At 41.2% G+C, this 18,126-nt stretch overlaps 1 protein-coding gene across 1 annotated transcript in view; it reads left to right on the forward strand.

The window, feature by feature from the left end:
- Nucleotides 1-18,126, forward strand: part of cacna1ia (calcium voltage-gated channel subunit alpha1 Ia) — a 72,518-nt gene that overhangs the window by 17,772 nt on the left and 36,620 nt on the right. The window contains exons 6-16 of the mRNA XM_046414841.1: nt 2,273-2,621; nt 2,798-2,890; nt 5,928-6,252; nt 6,569-6,960; nt 11,813-11,964; nt 12,609-12,794; nt 14,540-14,657; nt 14,744-14,899; nt 15,856-15,946; nt 16,890-17,044; nt 17,135-17,875. Of these exons, the coding sequence (XP_046270797.1) occupies nt 2,273-2,621; nt 2,798-2,890; nt 5,928-6,252; nt 6,569-6,960; nt 11,813-11,964; nt 12,609-12,794; nt 14,540-14,657; nt 14,744-14,899; nt 15,856-15,946; nt 16,890-17,044; nt 17,135-17,875 (2,758 nt within the window). The remainder of the gene's footprint in view (nt 1-2,272; nt 2,622-2,797; nt 2,891-5,927; nt 6,253-6,568; nt 6,961-11,812; nt 11,965-12,608; nt 12,795-14,539; nt 14,658-14,743; nt 14,900-15,855; nt 15,947-16,889; nt 17,045-17,134; nt 17,876-18,126) is intronic.

Consider the following 18,126-nt stretch of genomic DNA (forward strand, 5'->3'; position numbering starts at 1 on the left):
AAAAGGCGGCTGAGACACAGCAAAAGGGCAGCTGAAATGACAGACAGGGACAGTGCAATGTGTAAATACTGACGGTCAAGTGACCCTGAGTGTGTGTGTTCAGTAATGGGCCTACTGACGGAGAGGATCTATTTTTGTCTTTTCTAGACCCAGACCTTGGTATGAGCACCCACACCCTGCCCTAATTTACTCCACAGTCATGTCAGATCACAAACCCAGCAGTGTCTTTATTCCCTTCCCTAAGACACTTCCCATTGTTTTCCTTAAATTTGCATTGTCTAACTCATTTCAGCATTAGTTTTCTGTTTCCTTCCATTCTTTTCTTTGCACTTCCACCTGTGAAAAGGAACACATTTTGTTTTCAAGGAAGGCATAACTGTACTGTATTGACGTTTATATTTATACTCTAAAACTTCATCAGTGGATAAACATGTACCACTGGCAGATAACTTTTCCTTTAGATCAATACACAGATGAAAATAGGGCTCAGTTACCAGGTGCACATGAGGTGAAAGACAGACTCTTTGGCATGCTTCCATTAAAACTGAGATGTATGAGAGACATCTCAGGAAATGATGAGGTGTTTTAGATGGTAGCAGTTACACAGATCCAGAATTTAGAGAGGGGCGTGCTATTAATGGTGACTCACTGCCTCACAAGGGGCACTCACAGGGATTGAATGGGTTCATTTATGGTGTGTAATAGTTGTCAGCGCATGATATTGTAATCTGTTTTCCCACTGATTTCACACTAAGGCACACACGCATGGCGTCGCATACACTTTTCAGATGACTGTGTTTTTGACAGTAGTAGTCTGGTGATGAACATACTCTTCTCCAAAATGTGCTTATTATTTTTAAGCTCACCTAGTAAATACCATGATTAATTTGCTTTGCCTGTATATTAGACTACAAATTATACAGCTGCTTCAGTATCAGGACATCCCACAAATATCTAGATTCACTGAGGGAGAACGGCTTCATCCACCCAATGACCTTTTGGCACTTGTTAAAACCCTACACTTGTGATGATTATGCCCATGTATGACAGTCCCAGTCAAATTACATCCATGTACTGAGCAGGGTAATCGGGGCAGCAGTTCAGACCTGTCTTTCTTTTAAATGGCAGAACTAATTTGTTAATTGTGCTTTTTTCTATCATTTGCTTGCAAAATTACATTTATTCATTTTTCAGTTTTGATGAAGAATTGAGCATCCTGTTATAATGAACCGGTTATTTGCTAAAATGGCTACAAAGGAATGAGGTTCTTTATGCCTTGAGAGCACATTTTAAAGCAACAACGGTTTGAATATATGTTAAAAGATGCAAAATAAATCTCATGATGCATTGATTGTTGTTTGAAATGCTGTCACCAGAGCTCCTTTGGGTCTTCTCAGTGAATGCTTTGGTTCCAGTGTTTCCAGCCGGGAGAAAACAAAACAAAAATATGAGAAAGAAGACAGTGTGCTGCTGTAGGATTCAGTGACCCACCTCACAAAGTAGCTGCAAAAAAGCAGAACATACAAAATTGATTCTAATTTTTTGGTTTAACACAATAGTGTACAAACCCAGAGTAATTAGGTCTGCTGTAAAAAATGTTGGTGGTCTATTTAGAGTCCACCCGCTTCTCTTCAAACAAGTAAATAAAGGAGTATGTGTAACTGAATGTGACGTCTTAGGTGTTGCTTGATTTCTCCTCAAGCCACCCATTTTATAATGTCCTGACCATGGCATGACCCCACCCTTATTTACTTCACCCACCAGCATGCTCCTGGTTGCTGCAGTAGCTTTAGGCAGTGTTCAATCAATGCTGGAAAAGGTTTTTTCTCTTACACACACATCCTGTAGCACTTACAGTTCTGAACTGATCCATTTGTTAGTATAGGAAGGTCAGCAACTCTTGGCTCTCTGTTGGTCTAACTGTGTATGTGCATCTGCATTTACTGTATATATCCTGTATACTGTAAGGATATACTGTACTGTATGTCTATATGTGCAAGTGAGCAATGTAGAAAAAGAGAATACTTCCTATTCATGCTTGGTTGAGCACTTCTGGCTATTTACTTCAGTTATTATGCTATATAACATCTTTGGTTTCCTATTCTCCCCTATTGCTCTCTCTCAACTCTCTCCCTCTCTTTGAAATCCTTGTAAAACTCTCCAAATGAAGTACTGAAACAGTATTGAAAAAAATCCATAATGTGCTACACTGTCTGTACAGATTTTATTCCGTAACCAACTAACTTAGTTTCTTACCTTGTCCCTACCCCAGCTCTTCAGGTATGACCCTGCCTCCTCCGTACTACCAGCCAGAGGAGGATGATGAACGTCCCTTCATCTGCTCCCTGGCATCTGATAATGGCATAATGTCATGTTCCGATGTGCCGGCGAGGCGCGAAGGAGGACGCACATGCTGCCTGGACAAGGAGGATGCACTCCACAGACAGGCTTTAGGCCTGAGTCCTGAACCACTGAACAATGGTAGTGGTGCTGGTGAAGCAGTGGGTCTGTGCATCAACTGGAACCAATATTACACTCGATGCCACACAGGAAGTAGTAATCCCCATAAAGGCGCCATCAACTTTGACAATATTGTCTATGCCTGGATCGTAATTTTTCAGGTAAGTCCCACATTGGCTGGTAAGGTCAAGGTGAGGTTGAGCAACCCATTGCATTTAAGTGTGATGTGAACTATGCTGCACTCATGGCTAAATGTTTGGTCAAGTTTTTTTTTTTTTTTACAGTTATATCTGCTGAGCTTTACACTGTAAATGTGACGAAGACTTTTTCCTCCTAGGTGATCACTCTGGAGGGCTGGGTGGAGATCATGTATTATGTAATGGATGCCCATTCGTTCTACAACTTCATCTACTTCATTTTACTCATCATTGTAAGTAAAATTCAGTACTCCACTTGATAGTGTATTTTTACTCTACATCCCTACAGACTGACACATCTAGTGGACAGTGGGTTCGGATGATCAAAATATGAATAAATAAATAATGAAGTGCAACTGTAGTTAGACACTCTGGACATAAAAGATAAAAATCCTTCATGACATGTTCTCATAACATTTCCAATATATGTGGACATCACTGGTCTCCTGCTATCAATAAATTGAATGAGGATATATCCCGAATAATGGACTGAAGTGTTAATAGACTTGTGGAAGTCGATAGTAGCATAAAGGACTGTCTAATCAATATGAAAGGGAGGGAGGGAGGTTGATGTTGCCCACATTTATCTTTGGAAGTGAGCAGAATGAAAGGAGACAAAAGGACACAGGGCAGTTGAAACAGGCAAAAAAATGTTGATCTAAAAGTAAAAAGTACTATACTGGCACACAGTGCAAAAACTTGATCAGCTCTTTGCACACTGATGGTGGCATGAAATTCCCAGAACAGAACACATAAAATTGATAGAACCAGCTGTTGTGAAGTGAAATTTAATGTTCTACTAGAATAACACAATTAGGCTTTGAGAAGTGACCAACCAAAAGAAGCTCATTTGCTTTAAAGTTCAGTGTGGCTGAACAGTGTGGCTTACACAACACCTAACAGCCAGGCTACAGACTACACACACAAATGTGCTGCTCCTCTTGGGCTTGCTTGCAAGGCTTGAGCCTGTTTGGCAACTTGTAGTTTAAAGTCCTGAGGGATGCCCTAGAAGTGTTGTGATGAGAGGTTTTCAATTGGGCATTTCCATGGGCCACGGAGGTGTTGTTTGCACAGTGAGGGTCACCTTAACTCTCATTCTTTCACTTTGGATTCCTTTCCCTTGTGCTCTTTTACTTGTCCACTTCTTTTCTGTGTGTATTTGTTGTGTTATTATGAAGTTGCAGTACCTCATACTTTAAAGCTTGTTAGTTGATCCTGCAAGTCCCAGCCCTCAAATAGGAGTTTGACCGCCACAGTCAAACTGAGTCTCATCTCAATCTGCTCAATACTTGCTATACAATCAAGTATGCAGCCTAAATGTCTAAATTGGTGTCACATTGAAGAGTATGAATAAATGGATTAAAGTGACTTAGAACTAAGTGGCAATTACTAGTTGTAAGTTCTGTGTTACAGCTGCATAGAAGCACATAGACTAAATGCAATCAGTTGTAAGCTAAGCCTCCCATCCTAATTTATATGTGTGTGTGTGATAGCACGCTTTTGTTTATGTAAACAGTTTTTTGTGCATTCATGTGTGTGTGTGTTTGTATGCGTGTTCCTGTAGTTGTGAGGACAACAGTCTGTTTACAGTCCCATTGTGAGGACCTGCCTTACTTATGAGGACAAAAAGCAAGTGCCCAAAATGTAAATCATTAAATTTTAGCATGAAGACTTGCTTGAAGGTTAGGTTGAGGTTAGGTTTGGGTTAAGTTAAGGGTTAGGATTAGACAATGTTTATTTTTATAGTTGTGTGGTTAAACCTCCAGGAAATGAATGTAAGTCTATGTAATGTCCCCAGAAGTGATGGAAACACAATTCTGTGTGTGTGTGTTTGCATGTGTGCATAATGCAGTGATCATCTGAATGCATGATATTGGACTGCCCTCCCTGATTATGCGCAAAGCTGTCTACTGATCAGAATCACAGAATAGATGCACACACACAAACGCAGATGCAAGCCTGGAGGGAAATCAAAGCCCCACACACCTGCAAACCTGTTTTGACCCGCAGGCCACAGATGTGCATCTCTCCACCCTCTCTCCAGACATGCACACTCACTCACACACCCCCAGCACACACGGGCGTACACACACGCACACACACACCACCGTTCTATGTTTCTTTCTCTCTCTCTCTCTGAATATCTTTGGAGTTTCTTCTTTTCCAATCTTTCCATCACCTTCCTCTGCATCTTTGATCACTGGGGATGAAACTCTATAAGTGGAAGGTCATAAAGTTTGGATTTTCTGGATTTCATCTGTGCATGTTTTATCTAGCGTTCCTGCTTCAAATGTTTTGGCCTTGTAGCTGTGTGTGTCTGAGAAGGGGAAACAAGAAAACATGTTCAGCTTTGCAATGAACAAAATTGACACTGCTGCAAGCTGCCATGTCCATCCAGCAGTCTGGTTTTTGAGTTGTTCAACATCAGCTTATATTGATCTAATCATTGTTCCGTAACCAGCTTGGAGTAGTCCAATAAGAGCCATTTCAGCAGCCTTGTAGTGATTCCCATTACCGCCACTAAAAGGGTCAGCGAACATGTACTATTCACATCGCACCTCATCTTCTCTCTGCAGCTATTGCTCCAGCCCTTGCTTTGACTCGTGAGAAGAAAATGAAAGCTCTTTTGTGTAAAGAAACTGGGTAAAGAATTGTTCGTGAGAAGGGTTGTCTAGCATGAGAAAAGAAAGAAAGTTGGGGGTGGGAGGGAAAGTTATGTCAAATCAGAGTCAGAGAATAAGATGAGAGAGGGGGAAAGATAGCCAGACGCTGAACTGTGCTTTGGGCATGTGTTGGCTCTGTCTGTCTGCTCCAGCCTGCATCAGTTTGGAAGAAAGCCAACCCTCAGAGACCTTTAGCATGTGTGCTAACATTTCTAAAGGAGAACTGGCACACATTATTAGAATCAGAAAGTGTGTGAGAATGATTTAAAAACAAGTCTGCATTTACCATTGGAAGATTCCAATTCATAACATATTCTGTGTTTCTTAAATGAGCAACATCTGCTATACCCATGGGCTGCTTATTTAAATAACACACTGCACTGGTTCTTACTGTCTAAGCTGCTTCTTTGTTAGGTCTGCATTAACTGTTTACCCCCTTTCTTTTCTACAGACCATTTCATTATTTGGACTAGATATTAGCTCATATTTCCTACTGTTATTTTCCATTGTTTGCTTTAATTCACTGCATCTACTGTACATCTCAGTGCACCCAATTCCACATTCATACATGGCCTAACTTTCTATTTGTTGTTCCACATCCACCCAGATTGGATCATTCTTCATGATCAACCTGTGCCTGGTGGTTATCGCCACCCAGTTCTCAGAGACCAAACAGCGGGAACACCAGCTGATGCAGGAGCAAAGGGCGCAGTGCTTGTCCTCCTCCACACTGGCCAGCATGGCTGAGCCGGGAGATTGTTATGAGGAGATCTTCCAGCTGGTGTGCCATGTCCTTCGCAAGGCTAAGAGGAGATCGGCAGCTCTCTACTACACGCTGAGGGGCAAACCCCCACCAGCTGGTGGAGGCAGAGGTAACAGGCGTGGTGGAGGGAATGTGAACGGAGAGCGGCATCAGTCCAGGCACCCAAGATGTGAGTAGGAGGGTGTCAGCAATGACATCTGAGTATGTCTTATGTAACATTTTTACACTTGAATTGCAATATGGTCAGGCAACCAAGAATGTTTTCCCACAAATCTGACTGCATTTTATGATGTAATTTTGTGGGTCATGTACTGTTTACTTTGGACGGGGTCAAGCTTATTCTGTTCTGTTCAGAATAACTTTTTGAAACTTTGCAACAGTCCTGTATGTGGTAAACCTGCATATTTTGCATAGCAAAATTCTGAATCTGAAATTAAGGTCCATAGTCATATATTCTGTCTATTCCTGTCTCTGCATCTACCCAGCATTCCACTGTCCACACCAGAGCAAGCAAGACCACAGCTCTCAGCCACTAGCCAATTCCATCAGTCTGACTGTCCCTCAGAATCCTGAGGCCTGCCCTATATGTGCACTATCACTGAAAAGTGAGGGGGCGAGAGCTGTGGGAGACCCTGCCAACGAGGAGGAAGATGAGGAGGATGCAGTGAAAGAGACAGGCAAGGAGGAGAATCACCTAGAGGAGAGGGGAGATGGAGATAGGAAGAGGAAGAGAACATGCTTTGGACATTGTAAAGACACATGGAATGATATGAGGAGGAAACTCTGGGGCATTGTGGAGAGCAAATATTTCAGCAGGGGCATCATGATCGCGATTCTCATCAACACTATCAGTATGGGCATCGAGCATCATAACCAGGTATGACGATTTAGCCAATGTTGTCACATAAATCTTGATACTGTTTAAGTGGTGATAATTCAGGATGCAATAACTAACCAACCGGCTAATAATTTTCATTATCAGTTAATGTACAAATTATTTTCACAATTAATCAATTAATTTTTAGTTTATTAAATGTCAAAAAATTAAGATTAATTCTTTTCAGAATTTCCTAGAGCCAAAAGTGACATCTTCAAATCATTATCGTCTTTCTCTTTGTTCACTATATAAAAAGAAAAGCAGCAAATCCTTATATTTAAGCAAACGTTTGATGTTTTTGCTGAAATGATCAATCAGTTATCAACATAGATGGCAGTTAAATTTCTTTTGATCAACTTCTTTTTTATTTTATTATTTTCATTTTTTTATATAAGCCTCCCAGTTTTCCCTCTTTTAGTGTTCATTTGCTTTTGTTGCTGTGTGTTACAAAATCAGCTCGCCCTCCTTATGTTTCACATTGAAAGCCTTGTGATTCAGGCGTCACAATCTTTTTTCTTTCATTGTCAGAATTCTGGAGCGTTGTGCTGCATTTGTCAGCAGGCTAATATCAAGAAAGAAATGGAAATTAGAATTGATTGGTATCAGCTAATCAAGTAGTAAGAGCAGTGTTTTTGTTCAAAACAAGAACCCCTTGTTCTTCAGTACTTTAAAACTTTGTGTTTCAGAGGCCTGTGTTGTGAAGCCGGACTTGTAGCTATCAAGAATTCTCAGTTTTTACAGTGGATCACTTCTTACTTGAGTACATCAGCATGGTAACTGATGCTGCACACCTGACCTGCTCTGGAGCAGGTTATGTGCGAGTTAACAGATCTGCACACATAAAAGCGCTGCCTACTGACCAATGAATTCTCTTGAGAATGTCTTAATTATTCATGGAAGATCGTGGAGCTCGGTGCGTGGATTGTGATCGGTGTACTGAACGTCTTTTTCATTTAATTTTTTTACCTGCTGGCTGCAAACGATGTTAAAGTTCATTGTTGTTTGAACTTAAACATTGTTCATTTCACTGTGCTTCTGTATACCTTTACCTATGATATGATTGTGTCACTTTGAATTAAGTGTTTTTATGTTCTATTTTTTGTTTTTTTTTTGGGGGGGGGGGGGGGGGCGTTGCAGCTGAAAGAATGAGACCAAAACTGTAAAACACAGACCAGAAGAATACATCTAAGCAATGCATAAATTTAATGGAATATAGACATGTAATTATAGTGTGATCCACTCGTGCCCTGATGATGTGGCAGTGATATTATAAGCCTGTTCATTTACACATTCACACAGTTGGCGTTTTTTTTGCTAGCTGTCCTTCCTGCATTTGGCAGCTGCGACTATGTTGCTTATAGGCTGGGTTATGTGTTTGACTTTGTATTTGTGCATTATTATAGTTTTCTTGGAAAATATGCCACACTGCCTTTAATAGACTTGTCCATGTTTGAGATTGGTCATATGCAGCAAACATAGCCTGGGGAATCCTGGCCTGATTTACAAATTGATAACCACCAGAGTCTAGTTGTTGGGCTTAGTGAAGCTGGATAACGAAAAGATATCCTGGACATGTTGAACTTTCTCTGTATTACAAGCCTCAGGTCTTTATTGGGGACTCGCTTTTACTTTATATTTAGATTACCTTACTTATTTTAAATACCTGCAATTTAGCAACAAAGACAGTCAGTATTCTGGAAATTGGTAAATATGCTGGTCCTTGACTTTGTTGTAGGAACATGCATTGCCCTTTTATCCTTTACACTAACTGCCTATAGTGTCAATAATGTGTGTTAGCGTCATGAGTTCTTGCTCCATCTCACACCCACAAATCACCAAAGTCTCAGCAGATAAAGCTCTAATCACTGCTGATGAAGCATTGGTGCTAGAAATATCATAATAGCAGCTGACACTCAGAAGCATGAGTGTGGGAGTGGAGCATCACTGCCATGCAGCTTCCTGACAGAGGTGTAAACATTTAGCCTAGCAGCAGACAAAACTGAGCTGTCTTTTAACATTGGCCAGGCTCCTCAGAGGCAGACAAGTCAGGTGTTTGAGCGAGAGAGTGGGAGAAGCCTGCCAAGAGCACACACACACACAATTATACACATACACACATTTAAGGGCACACACATGCAATACACGTCCATTTGTGTGTGTGTACGTCCAGCGTGTGCATGCACATAAACAAATATCTTTCTCATCAGAGACACAAATACATAGACTCACTAGCAGTTACATAAAACAACTTTTTTCCCTCTATTTTTCTCTCAACTCGCGCCAACCTGTTTTATCTTTTCATTTTTTGGTTTTCTCTCCTACTCCCTCTTTTGTTAGTATACTTATATACTTCCACCTCTCTCTCTTCTTACTTCTCTTCCCTTATTTTCTCCATCAGTGCCTCTGTGCACCCTCACTTTGCACCTTCCTTCTTCCACTCGTCCTTTGTTCTTTGCAGTCTTCCTTCCTTCCGTCCTTATCCCAAGTGTCTCATCTACTCACTGACTCTTTTACCTCCCTCAGTTTCACTCTCCATCTCCCCACTGTCTCTCTAACTCTCTCTTTCTCTCTCTCACTCTCTCTCTCTCTCTCTATCATCCACCCACTCACTCTTTGACAGTGTACAGAGTAGTTGCTTTCTCTCATCTCTGAAGACTCTAAAAATAAACGAGGGTTGTGGGGGGAAGGAAGAGAAGGAGACGAGTGAGAGGGGAAGAAGGATGCAGACGCTGGTTACACAGCAGTTTTCAGCTCAGTTCCCTGTGTGATTCTGTGTGCGAGTGTTTGTGCGTGTCAGAGCAGGCATGTATGCAGAAAGACACGTACACATTTCGTGCATACACTCACAGATGCTTTGTCTGTCTGTCTCTAGAGTCTTTCCCCCACCACACTTTCCACAGGCTGGCAGAGAAGCAGTAATACAAGTGCATGTTTGTGCTCTGCAGTAGAAAAGTCTTATCTCATGCAGTTTTTTTCTAAAACAAGAAGTATGAAATTTTTGTGCTTCTCTCCAACAATGGCTTACCAACAGGCTGCCTTACCTGCACAACTCCTTGCTTCAGAGAAATGCTCACATCAAGTGAGTGGTTTCAAATAAAAAATGCACGTTGCTCCTTATAGTTGTGATCTTAGATCGTCAGAAATTATTTTCTATTTATGTTGAATTGTTTCTGATTCATCAAATGTTGCTGCACGTTAGCAAAAGATGAACTGCGTATTTGCAGTCGTGTTATCTGTTCTTGTGTGGACATATCTGTGTGAAAAGGAAACTGGCACACTGAAACTCAGGCTTGGAAGCTGTAGCTTTTTCATTCATATTCATGGCAGCATTCGTACGCTGACTGAGCGAACATTTCGAGAGAGAAACAGGGAGAAGATATTTGTATGGAAGGATTAAATTACGAAACATTATTCTGGAGATGGAAAATGGTCGAAAGTAACAGGAGAGTACATAGGTACAAGGATGTGAGAAGAAACATGGTTAGGGAATGGAAAGTGCTGTGACAAGAAGAGGAAAAGCAGAGGAGGGGAGGGAAGGAGAAGGAGGAATGATGGCATTTTGTCTGCTTTAAACTGTGGTGTCAAGGGCTGTGATGGTTCTGTCAATAGCAATAAATCTCATATCCTGTATTTGTACTTTGCTAGAGAGATAGTTCCGGACAAAGGTCAAGGTTAGAGCTAACTGCTTTTGAGTAAAACATGACTGTGCCTCTGCTTCCTCAAATATTTATAACTATAATCCCTATCTCTTACTGTGACTCTCTCATGACATCTCATGGCATTTTAATTTTTTAGAGATGTGTCCATACGTAAACAATCCCTCTGCTTGCTCCTCTTTTCCCCTCTCCTTCAGCCCACTTCCTCCTTTACTGTTCTCCTCTGCTCTGATCGACAGGAGGATATTGATTTGGAAGAGATGGGTCGGCCTGATAATGAGACTCGGAAAGAAAAAGGGGATGGAGAACTATGGGGATGGAGATAGATTGGGAGAAAAAGCGGATTAGAGGAGAGGGAGGGCTGAATGTGTTTTTCTCCGACATGGTGTGGTAACTTTGGCAGGGCGAGCTGGCTATTTCTCCACTGGCTTTGAAACAGAAAATTCACAGGGGGTATCAGAGAAAGCATCTGATCCATATCGTGCATAACCCACACTGATTCACACACACTCAGAATATGCTTGCATGAAGCAATTCTGCTTCTACACATGCCCGTTAAATGGAAATAAATCTGGGATTGACTGACGTGTGTGTTTGCTGTGTGTACATTTTGTGTATGTTATTTGTTCCTTTGCCAATTCCAGATAACCCGCTCTCCTATTTAGCCAGTGTTGAGACCATGTGCTACACAGACAAAACACACTCTCAGTTCCCTTCTTGTTTTTTCTGTGTGCTATTGCTGATGTTACCTGAGATTTCCTTTACAGTTTCCTATCCTTGACATTTTTTTCCCTCTGATTAAAAAACAGTTTGTTCTATAGCCTGTCTTAGGTGTATGTGTTAATTTTATTTGTCAGGTAAGGGAGGATTCTCTTTTCAAGTGACTGACATTTTGAGTGACAGCCTTTTCAGCATGGTAGGAGAAATGTGAAGCGTACACAGTTTTTTCTTCACAGCGGCTCCTGCATCTTTTGTTGCAGCAGTAGTGATTGCAAAGCAGTGGTTTAGTATCAGCATATGTTTTTATCTCTTTGTACCTGCCTCTCTATGCTCTATGTCACTGCTCTTGAAATGATTGTAATGCAAATCATTTTATCTTTTGCTTACCACTATATCTACTTACACATCTTACTTGCTGTTTTCATTATGTATTTCTGTTTTCGTCACCCTCCACCCCCTTGACGGTCTCCGTGCAGCCCGATGAGCTGACCAATGTCCTGGAAATCTGCAACATTGTCTTCACCAGCATGTTCACCCTGGAGATGATCCTAAAGCTCACTGCTTTTGGCTTCTTTGAGTACCTGAGAAACCCTTATAACATCTTTGACGGCATCATTGTCATCATCAGGTTGGCAGTCTACAAAATGATTAGCTGATTGTTAAGTTAACCTGGTTGGCACTTGCTCGATAAAACCTTACATTCCAGAGGCTGATTTGCAATTTCAAATCACTGCATTGGAAAATAATGAAAACTCGACACAATGTGTAGTGATGTCTATATACTGCACATTTAATTGTGTGTTTTAAAACATATCTTCAGCACCAGAAAACAGAACCCACTGTTCCAGTCAGGTTTTTCTTCATTTTTGGTGTATTCCCCATCAAGCTTTGCATTTAACTAGTTCAGCTGTCTGCTTGTTTCATATGAAAATGTTTTATATAGGAGCTGTCTAGCAGCATGAGGATAAAATATGTTAAATACAGCAGCATTTCTTATCACGTTAGTATGGATTATATATCTTCATAGACTCAGAACTTCTACAGTAGTGTTTTTAATTGGTATGAAAATCTGACTTATCCTCTTATCTGATCTATCTAACCTGGTGTTTCCCTCCTTTCTATTGCTTTCTATTTATTTTTTCTCTGCCCACATTACCAGATTATGAAAATTTTGTATTTTCATTTCTCCAAATATTCCAACTTCCCACTGTATCTCTGTCTCTCTCTGTTAAATACACACGCTCATCCATTGGATGCAACTTCATACCCCAGTGTGTGTGAGATTATTGGTCAGGCAGACGGCGGTCTGTCAGTGCTGAGGACCTTCAGGCTGCTGAGGGTCATTAAGCTGGTGAGGTTCATGCCTGCGCTCAGACGGCAGCTGGTGGTGCTGATGAAGACTATGGACAATGTGGCCACTTTCTGTATGCTGCTAATGCTCTTCATCTTCATCTTCAGGTAATAGATTGGCACAGGAGTATGTGGAATATGGCTCAGAGAAAAGGAATTAACAAGACACAGGGAGTGCAAGAAAGTGTGGATTAGGAAAGCAGAGATTCTGTATATGGCCTTGTGTATACCTGTAATATGTGTACACACACAGGCTATCCTCAGACAGTGGATCTAGATATGAACCCCTTAAGACATGCATGTTGTGAGTCAACAATATACATGTAATTTTAGGTTTTGATGAATGCACAGCACTCTGTCTAACAGTTGAACAGCCTAAGACAGGTTTTTTTGCCACTCAAAATCTTTGAATACAAAAAGCTGTGATAGAATATCAACAGATTAAGACAAGATATAATAGTTGAGTACAGTGAAGACTGCCATGGCCAAAGTCCAGCCCACAGTTCATGCACAGTAATAGGATTAAAGCTTCCAATTATTGAAGTTCCACTCCATTTTTACCCAAACTGTGTATTTGTTGTGTCAAGGCTTTATTTATTTGACCTGCTTTCTTCTCTGGCATTAAATCTGCCTGAAATGTATGAATATCTTAACTTGTCTGTCTGTCAACAGTGTGTTCGACATTCATCTTTTGAATTTTCACTCAATTAGACAGATAGGCCCCAGGCCAAAGAACCATAGCAATTAAATTGACAGCCAGAGACTTATCTCAGATTCCAAGAAAGGTGTGTTGTTAATATTTTACTAGTTTAAGTAACAAAAGGGTGAGTTTTCAAAATATTCTCTAAATTGCATGTAGCAATTAAAGACAGAATTTACTCTGTACCAAAATGAATATTGTAACTCAGATGCTGAAAACTGTAATTTACAGTAACATAAACATTCAGCTGAATCTCTCATCTTATCAGCCTCCCCCAGGAAACAAAGACACACTCACTCCCTACCCTTCTGTCCAATTCCACCTCCGAAAATGAAGATGGTATTTACAGAATTATTGTTTGAATAATTTATCATTACTATTGCGAGTGCAGTCATTTTTACATGATGGTTCCACAGAAGCGTAATTATATTAACCCAACCCTGCTTGTCTCTTTATGTGTGCATGTGTATTTGCAACTTCACATGTGTGTATGTGTATCTGTCAACGAGCTTCTTTACCCCCGCAGTACATCCATCAAATGTAGTATGCCAAGACAGATGGTATCAGAGCTTTTAGCCAGCTAATGCTAGCCTGAGCGAGTGGCATTTGGCCTATGCATATTGCCACTGTAGCTTTTAGTGAGCAGTAATGTACAGTACCACTCAGCTAAAACATCAACTTTTAAAACCTCTCCACAAATTGCTCTAAAGAAAGCAGCAGTGAATAAGAATATAAACGGCGTTGTGTGGGGCTTTTGACAACAGCAAACACATGGGTGCAGGTAGAAGGAAAAAGACAAAAAAGCGATTTGAATGAAGCAAATAGCAACTGTAATGCATGTGTATATATAGTATGCATATGTATTTTATGTCTAAAATTTAAAACATAGTTGTGTCCAAGAGCAAACATACTGAATAGCTTCTTTTGTTCTGTTCTTTTGTACTAATCACAATGATTCTCCTGTTTTATATATTGTGATTTTAAGTACATGTGCCTCACCATAACATATAATTCTTCACAGAGTCCATAAATGCTTAAATTCACAACATACTTCTTTAATGTACAATTCAACAAAAAAAAACCAAAAAAACTAGAGTATATTATTATTTTGTGACAGCCTGAATTATTTGAGACACCACTTCTTGCATTGCAGTATTCTGGGGATGCATATCTTTGGGTGTAAGTTCAGCCTGAAGACAGAGGCAGGAGACACAGTGCCCGACAGGAAGAACTTTGACTCCCTGCTCTGGGCTATCGTCACTGTCTTTCAGGTAGTTTCAACTTTGAACATTTGAACACTGGTTTCACAGCCTATGTAAATGTGCTGTTGAACGTGCATATTTTATTTTTTCTTTAGATTCTGACTCAAGAGGACTGGAACATGGTGTTGTACAATGGCATGGCATCCACCTCGCCCTGTGCTGCTCTCTACTTCGTAGCTCTTATGACGTTTGGAAACTATGTGCTCTTCAATTTACTGGTTGCTATCTTGGTTGAGGGTTTCCAAGCTGAGGTGAGACATCTTGGTTCAGGGCACTAATATGTAAGGATGAGTGACGCGTCTTTACTCCATGCCACTGCTCAAAAGTGAAGCCAAAATATCCTAGATGCTAACAATGTCATGGAAAGGGTCCGAGTTCTGTCAATCATAATCTCAAAAAATATAAAACAATAATGTTTCAGAAAAATGAAGACACCGATAAGTACTATTCAACTGACAGAAATCGTCTTTGAAGATAAATATGTTTGATGATTTATTTGAAGTTTTTAGTTTGGCTCATGTCTCCATCTGCCAACATGGACTTAGAGGGATTTATGACCTATAATGGAGCCAACCACCGGGGGGGCGAAGATGTTTTGACTCCACTTTTGCTCTTATGCTGTCCATCTTTATTTACAGTCAAGTAATCACTTGTCAAAAGACGCACCAACTGTGATAGTCAATCATGTTCTGTGTTTTTTTTTATTTTTTGTTGTTGTTTTATTTTTGTTTAATTCAGAATGTGACATAATCAGTCACATGTTGTTTTCGGTTGAAGCATAATTTTGCACAGTTTAAAGAAATACATGAGAAGTATCTTTGTCCTGGTTAAGAAAAAAAACTTTCTGAATATACTGTAAGGATTTGTTCAACCACAGCAATAACGAAGGCATAAAATGGATTGAATATTTCACCTCAGTACTTTGTGAGCACTGACCTGTGTCAGAGTTACTTCCAAACTTCAAGTATGTTTTTCAGATCTGGCTTTGAAGAGTGAAAGTAAACCATGTGGGCTTTGGAGCTGACTGCCTTTTAGATATTTGGTTAATACATATAGGGCAAAAGATTGGAAGTTCCTTTTTAAAAGAGCTTGTGATTAATCATTATTTCTACACGTTTCGTTATTCTCTCTTCCCTCATCTACTCACGTCTCCTTTTTCTCGACGTCCCATCCATGTGTTCTCACGCCACCACTTTCCTTGATACAGGGTGATGCAAACCGCTCTTACTCGGACGATGACAGGTCTTCCTGTAATTTTGAGGAGAATGATAAGCAGAAAGACTCTCTGCATCTCTCAGGTATTACGTGCCTCCAGGAGCTTTACAGAAGTTATTTGTTGAATAATGGTTGATCTTCTGTTTACCCTGAAATGTGTCATGTTGCGCAGAAATTATTAATATTGTTAATTGTGTTTTCAGAGATGAAAACATTAACCTCTTTAAATGATTATCCTGGATTTTTTTGTCTGAATTAGAACAAAACTGCAAACATGCAAAACTGCTCCCAGAATCATTATCTCACACTGTTGCCTGCTTCAATCTGATTGGCAAAAGGCTCACCATTGTAGATGTGTTCGAAGGTCACAGTGTGACTAAGACTATTAACACTTCAGAAAACTATTAGCTGTTTCACTGAACCTTAGGCATCAAAAACGTCTTCTGATTTCCACAACAAACAGTGTAAAGCATCTTTTTTTCCAGTCTGTGGTGTAATCTACGCACACTTTAAATAATGCATGTCTGATGCCACTTCTCCATCCGCTCCTCTCCCCTCTTCTCCCTGTGGGCATAACAAAACCAGGAACCAACCAAATGCAATATAGAGTAGCATTTAGCAGCGCATTAGGGAGGCCTTTGATGATGTCTGATCACACTTCTCCTGAGCCCAAATGTGCCTTTTAAATGTCAGCTTACCTGAAAAAAGAACACATTTTGGAATGTTAATAGTTCCTTGAGACCTATTCCACTAAATGTATCTATAGGAATGGACAAGCCACTGGCAGATATTCCTGTAATTTCTGGCTTCCCTGCCTGAGAGTGAGTCATAACATCATTTCAAGACATTTATGTTGAAAAGAGTTGGAGAGTAGCAAGTTCTGTTTGCATGGCATCAACAGAGAAGAAGCGAGGGAAGGAGGGAAGTGCTCGTTAAATGCCGTACTGTTTTTTGTGTTTCTCATTTCTTTTTGTCCCACTTGTTCCTTTCCTCCATCTTCTTCTCTCCACTCCTTCTTTTCTACAGACCCCAAGATCTGTACTCTAACCCCTAATGGGCACCTGGACCTGTCCCCACTCCCCCCTGGTCTGATTCCAGGAGAGAGATTGACTTTTGCGCTAGGCTCCAGGAAGAACAGTGTTATTTCTCTTGGCAGGGCCAACCTGGAACAGAGAGCTGTGGTAAGTAGAATAGTTTTTTTTTTTTTTTTTTTGTTAATGTGGTTCAGAAAGACAGAAGATGCTAGAAACCTCTCTCACTCTCTGTCTTAGTATCCAGGCCGAGGTTACCACAACTGGGGTCGCCCACTGCCTCCCCATGCCCAGGCCTTGTGGGCTCGTCGTTCCAGTTGGAACAGCCCGGGAAGATGCCGCCCTTGCGCCTCCTCATCTCCCTCCGCTAGTCCGATCTTCACCCCCACCTCTGCAAGACCTTTTTATGGCTACGGCCTGGGGGGTCTTGGCGGAGTGGTTGGAGGAAGCCTTCGTATCCGGGGTCCCCGTGCCTCTTCATCCCCACACCGCCATCTTCACCATGTCAACCCAGATGAGGAGGAGTCTCTCCTCTCTCCTCCTGCTGTTGCACCCCAGTCTCTTCACCTTCCTCATCCTATGCTCCCAGGCCACTTTGTACCCAGGAGGGACCGCAGAGCTCTATCACTAGAACTGCCCCACCTGCTGCAGGTTCCAGGAACCACACACCCTTCACTGCCACCATGCCACCTGTTGCCCCCTATGACATTCCATGCTCATCAGAGGAAGAGGAGCTTCTCTGGGGGAATGGTAATCAGTGGAGGTGGTGGCAGTGGACTCGATGCTCTGGGTGGCTTAGGAGGAGCGCACCAAGACTGTAACGGGAAGACTCCTCTGTCTCAGCTTCTCCAGCCCACTCCTAGACACTTGACTGAACAGGCGGCTGGTGCAAACCCTCAGAGCCAGCTGATGGCCGATGTCTTCCCACAGGTTAACACTCGCAGCAAAGACCGGGAGGACCTGGATGATGATATTGACTATGTAAGTTACAGTTAAGTGCGTGTGGGAGGGAGGGAATTAAATGGTAATAGCATTAGGAAAATCCTGGTGAGTAAGTGAAGTAAGCTTATGCAGTTCCAAGAAACACACACCCTTAATTGCCTTCACTAGGACTTTTCTATGATACAAAGTCCAATTCCACAAATGAAGATAAGCACACGCAAGGTGGTATGAAACAGAACAAAGAAACAATCTGGTCTTGTGATTATCAATGACCAAACCATTAGCTTTTT

This window comes from Scatophagus argus, chromosome 16, assembly GCF_020382885.2.
Source record: "Scatophagus argus isolate fScaArg1 chromosome 16, fScaArg1.pri, whole genome shotgun sequence".
Classification (NCBI taxonomy): Eukaryota; Metazoa; Chordata; class Actinopteri; family Scatophagidae; genus Scatophagus; species Scatophagus argus.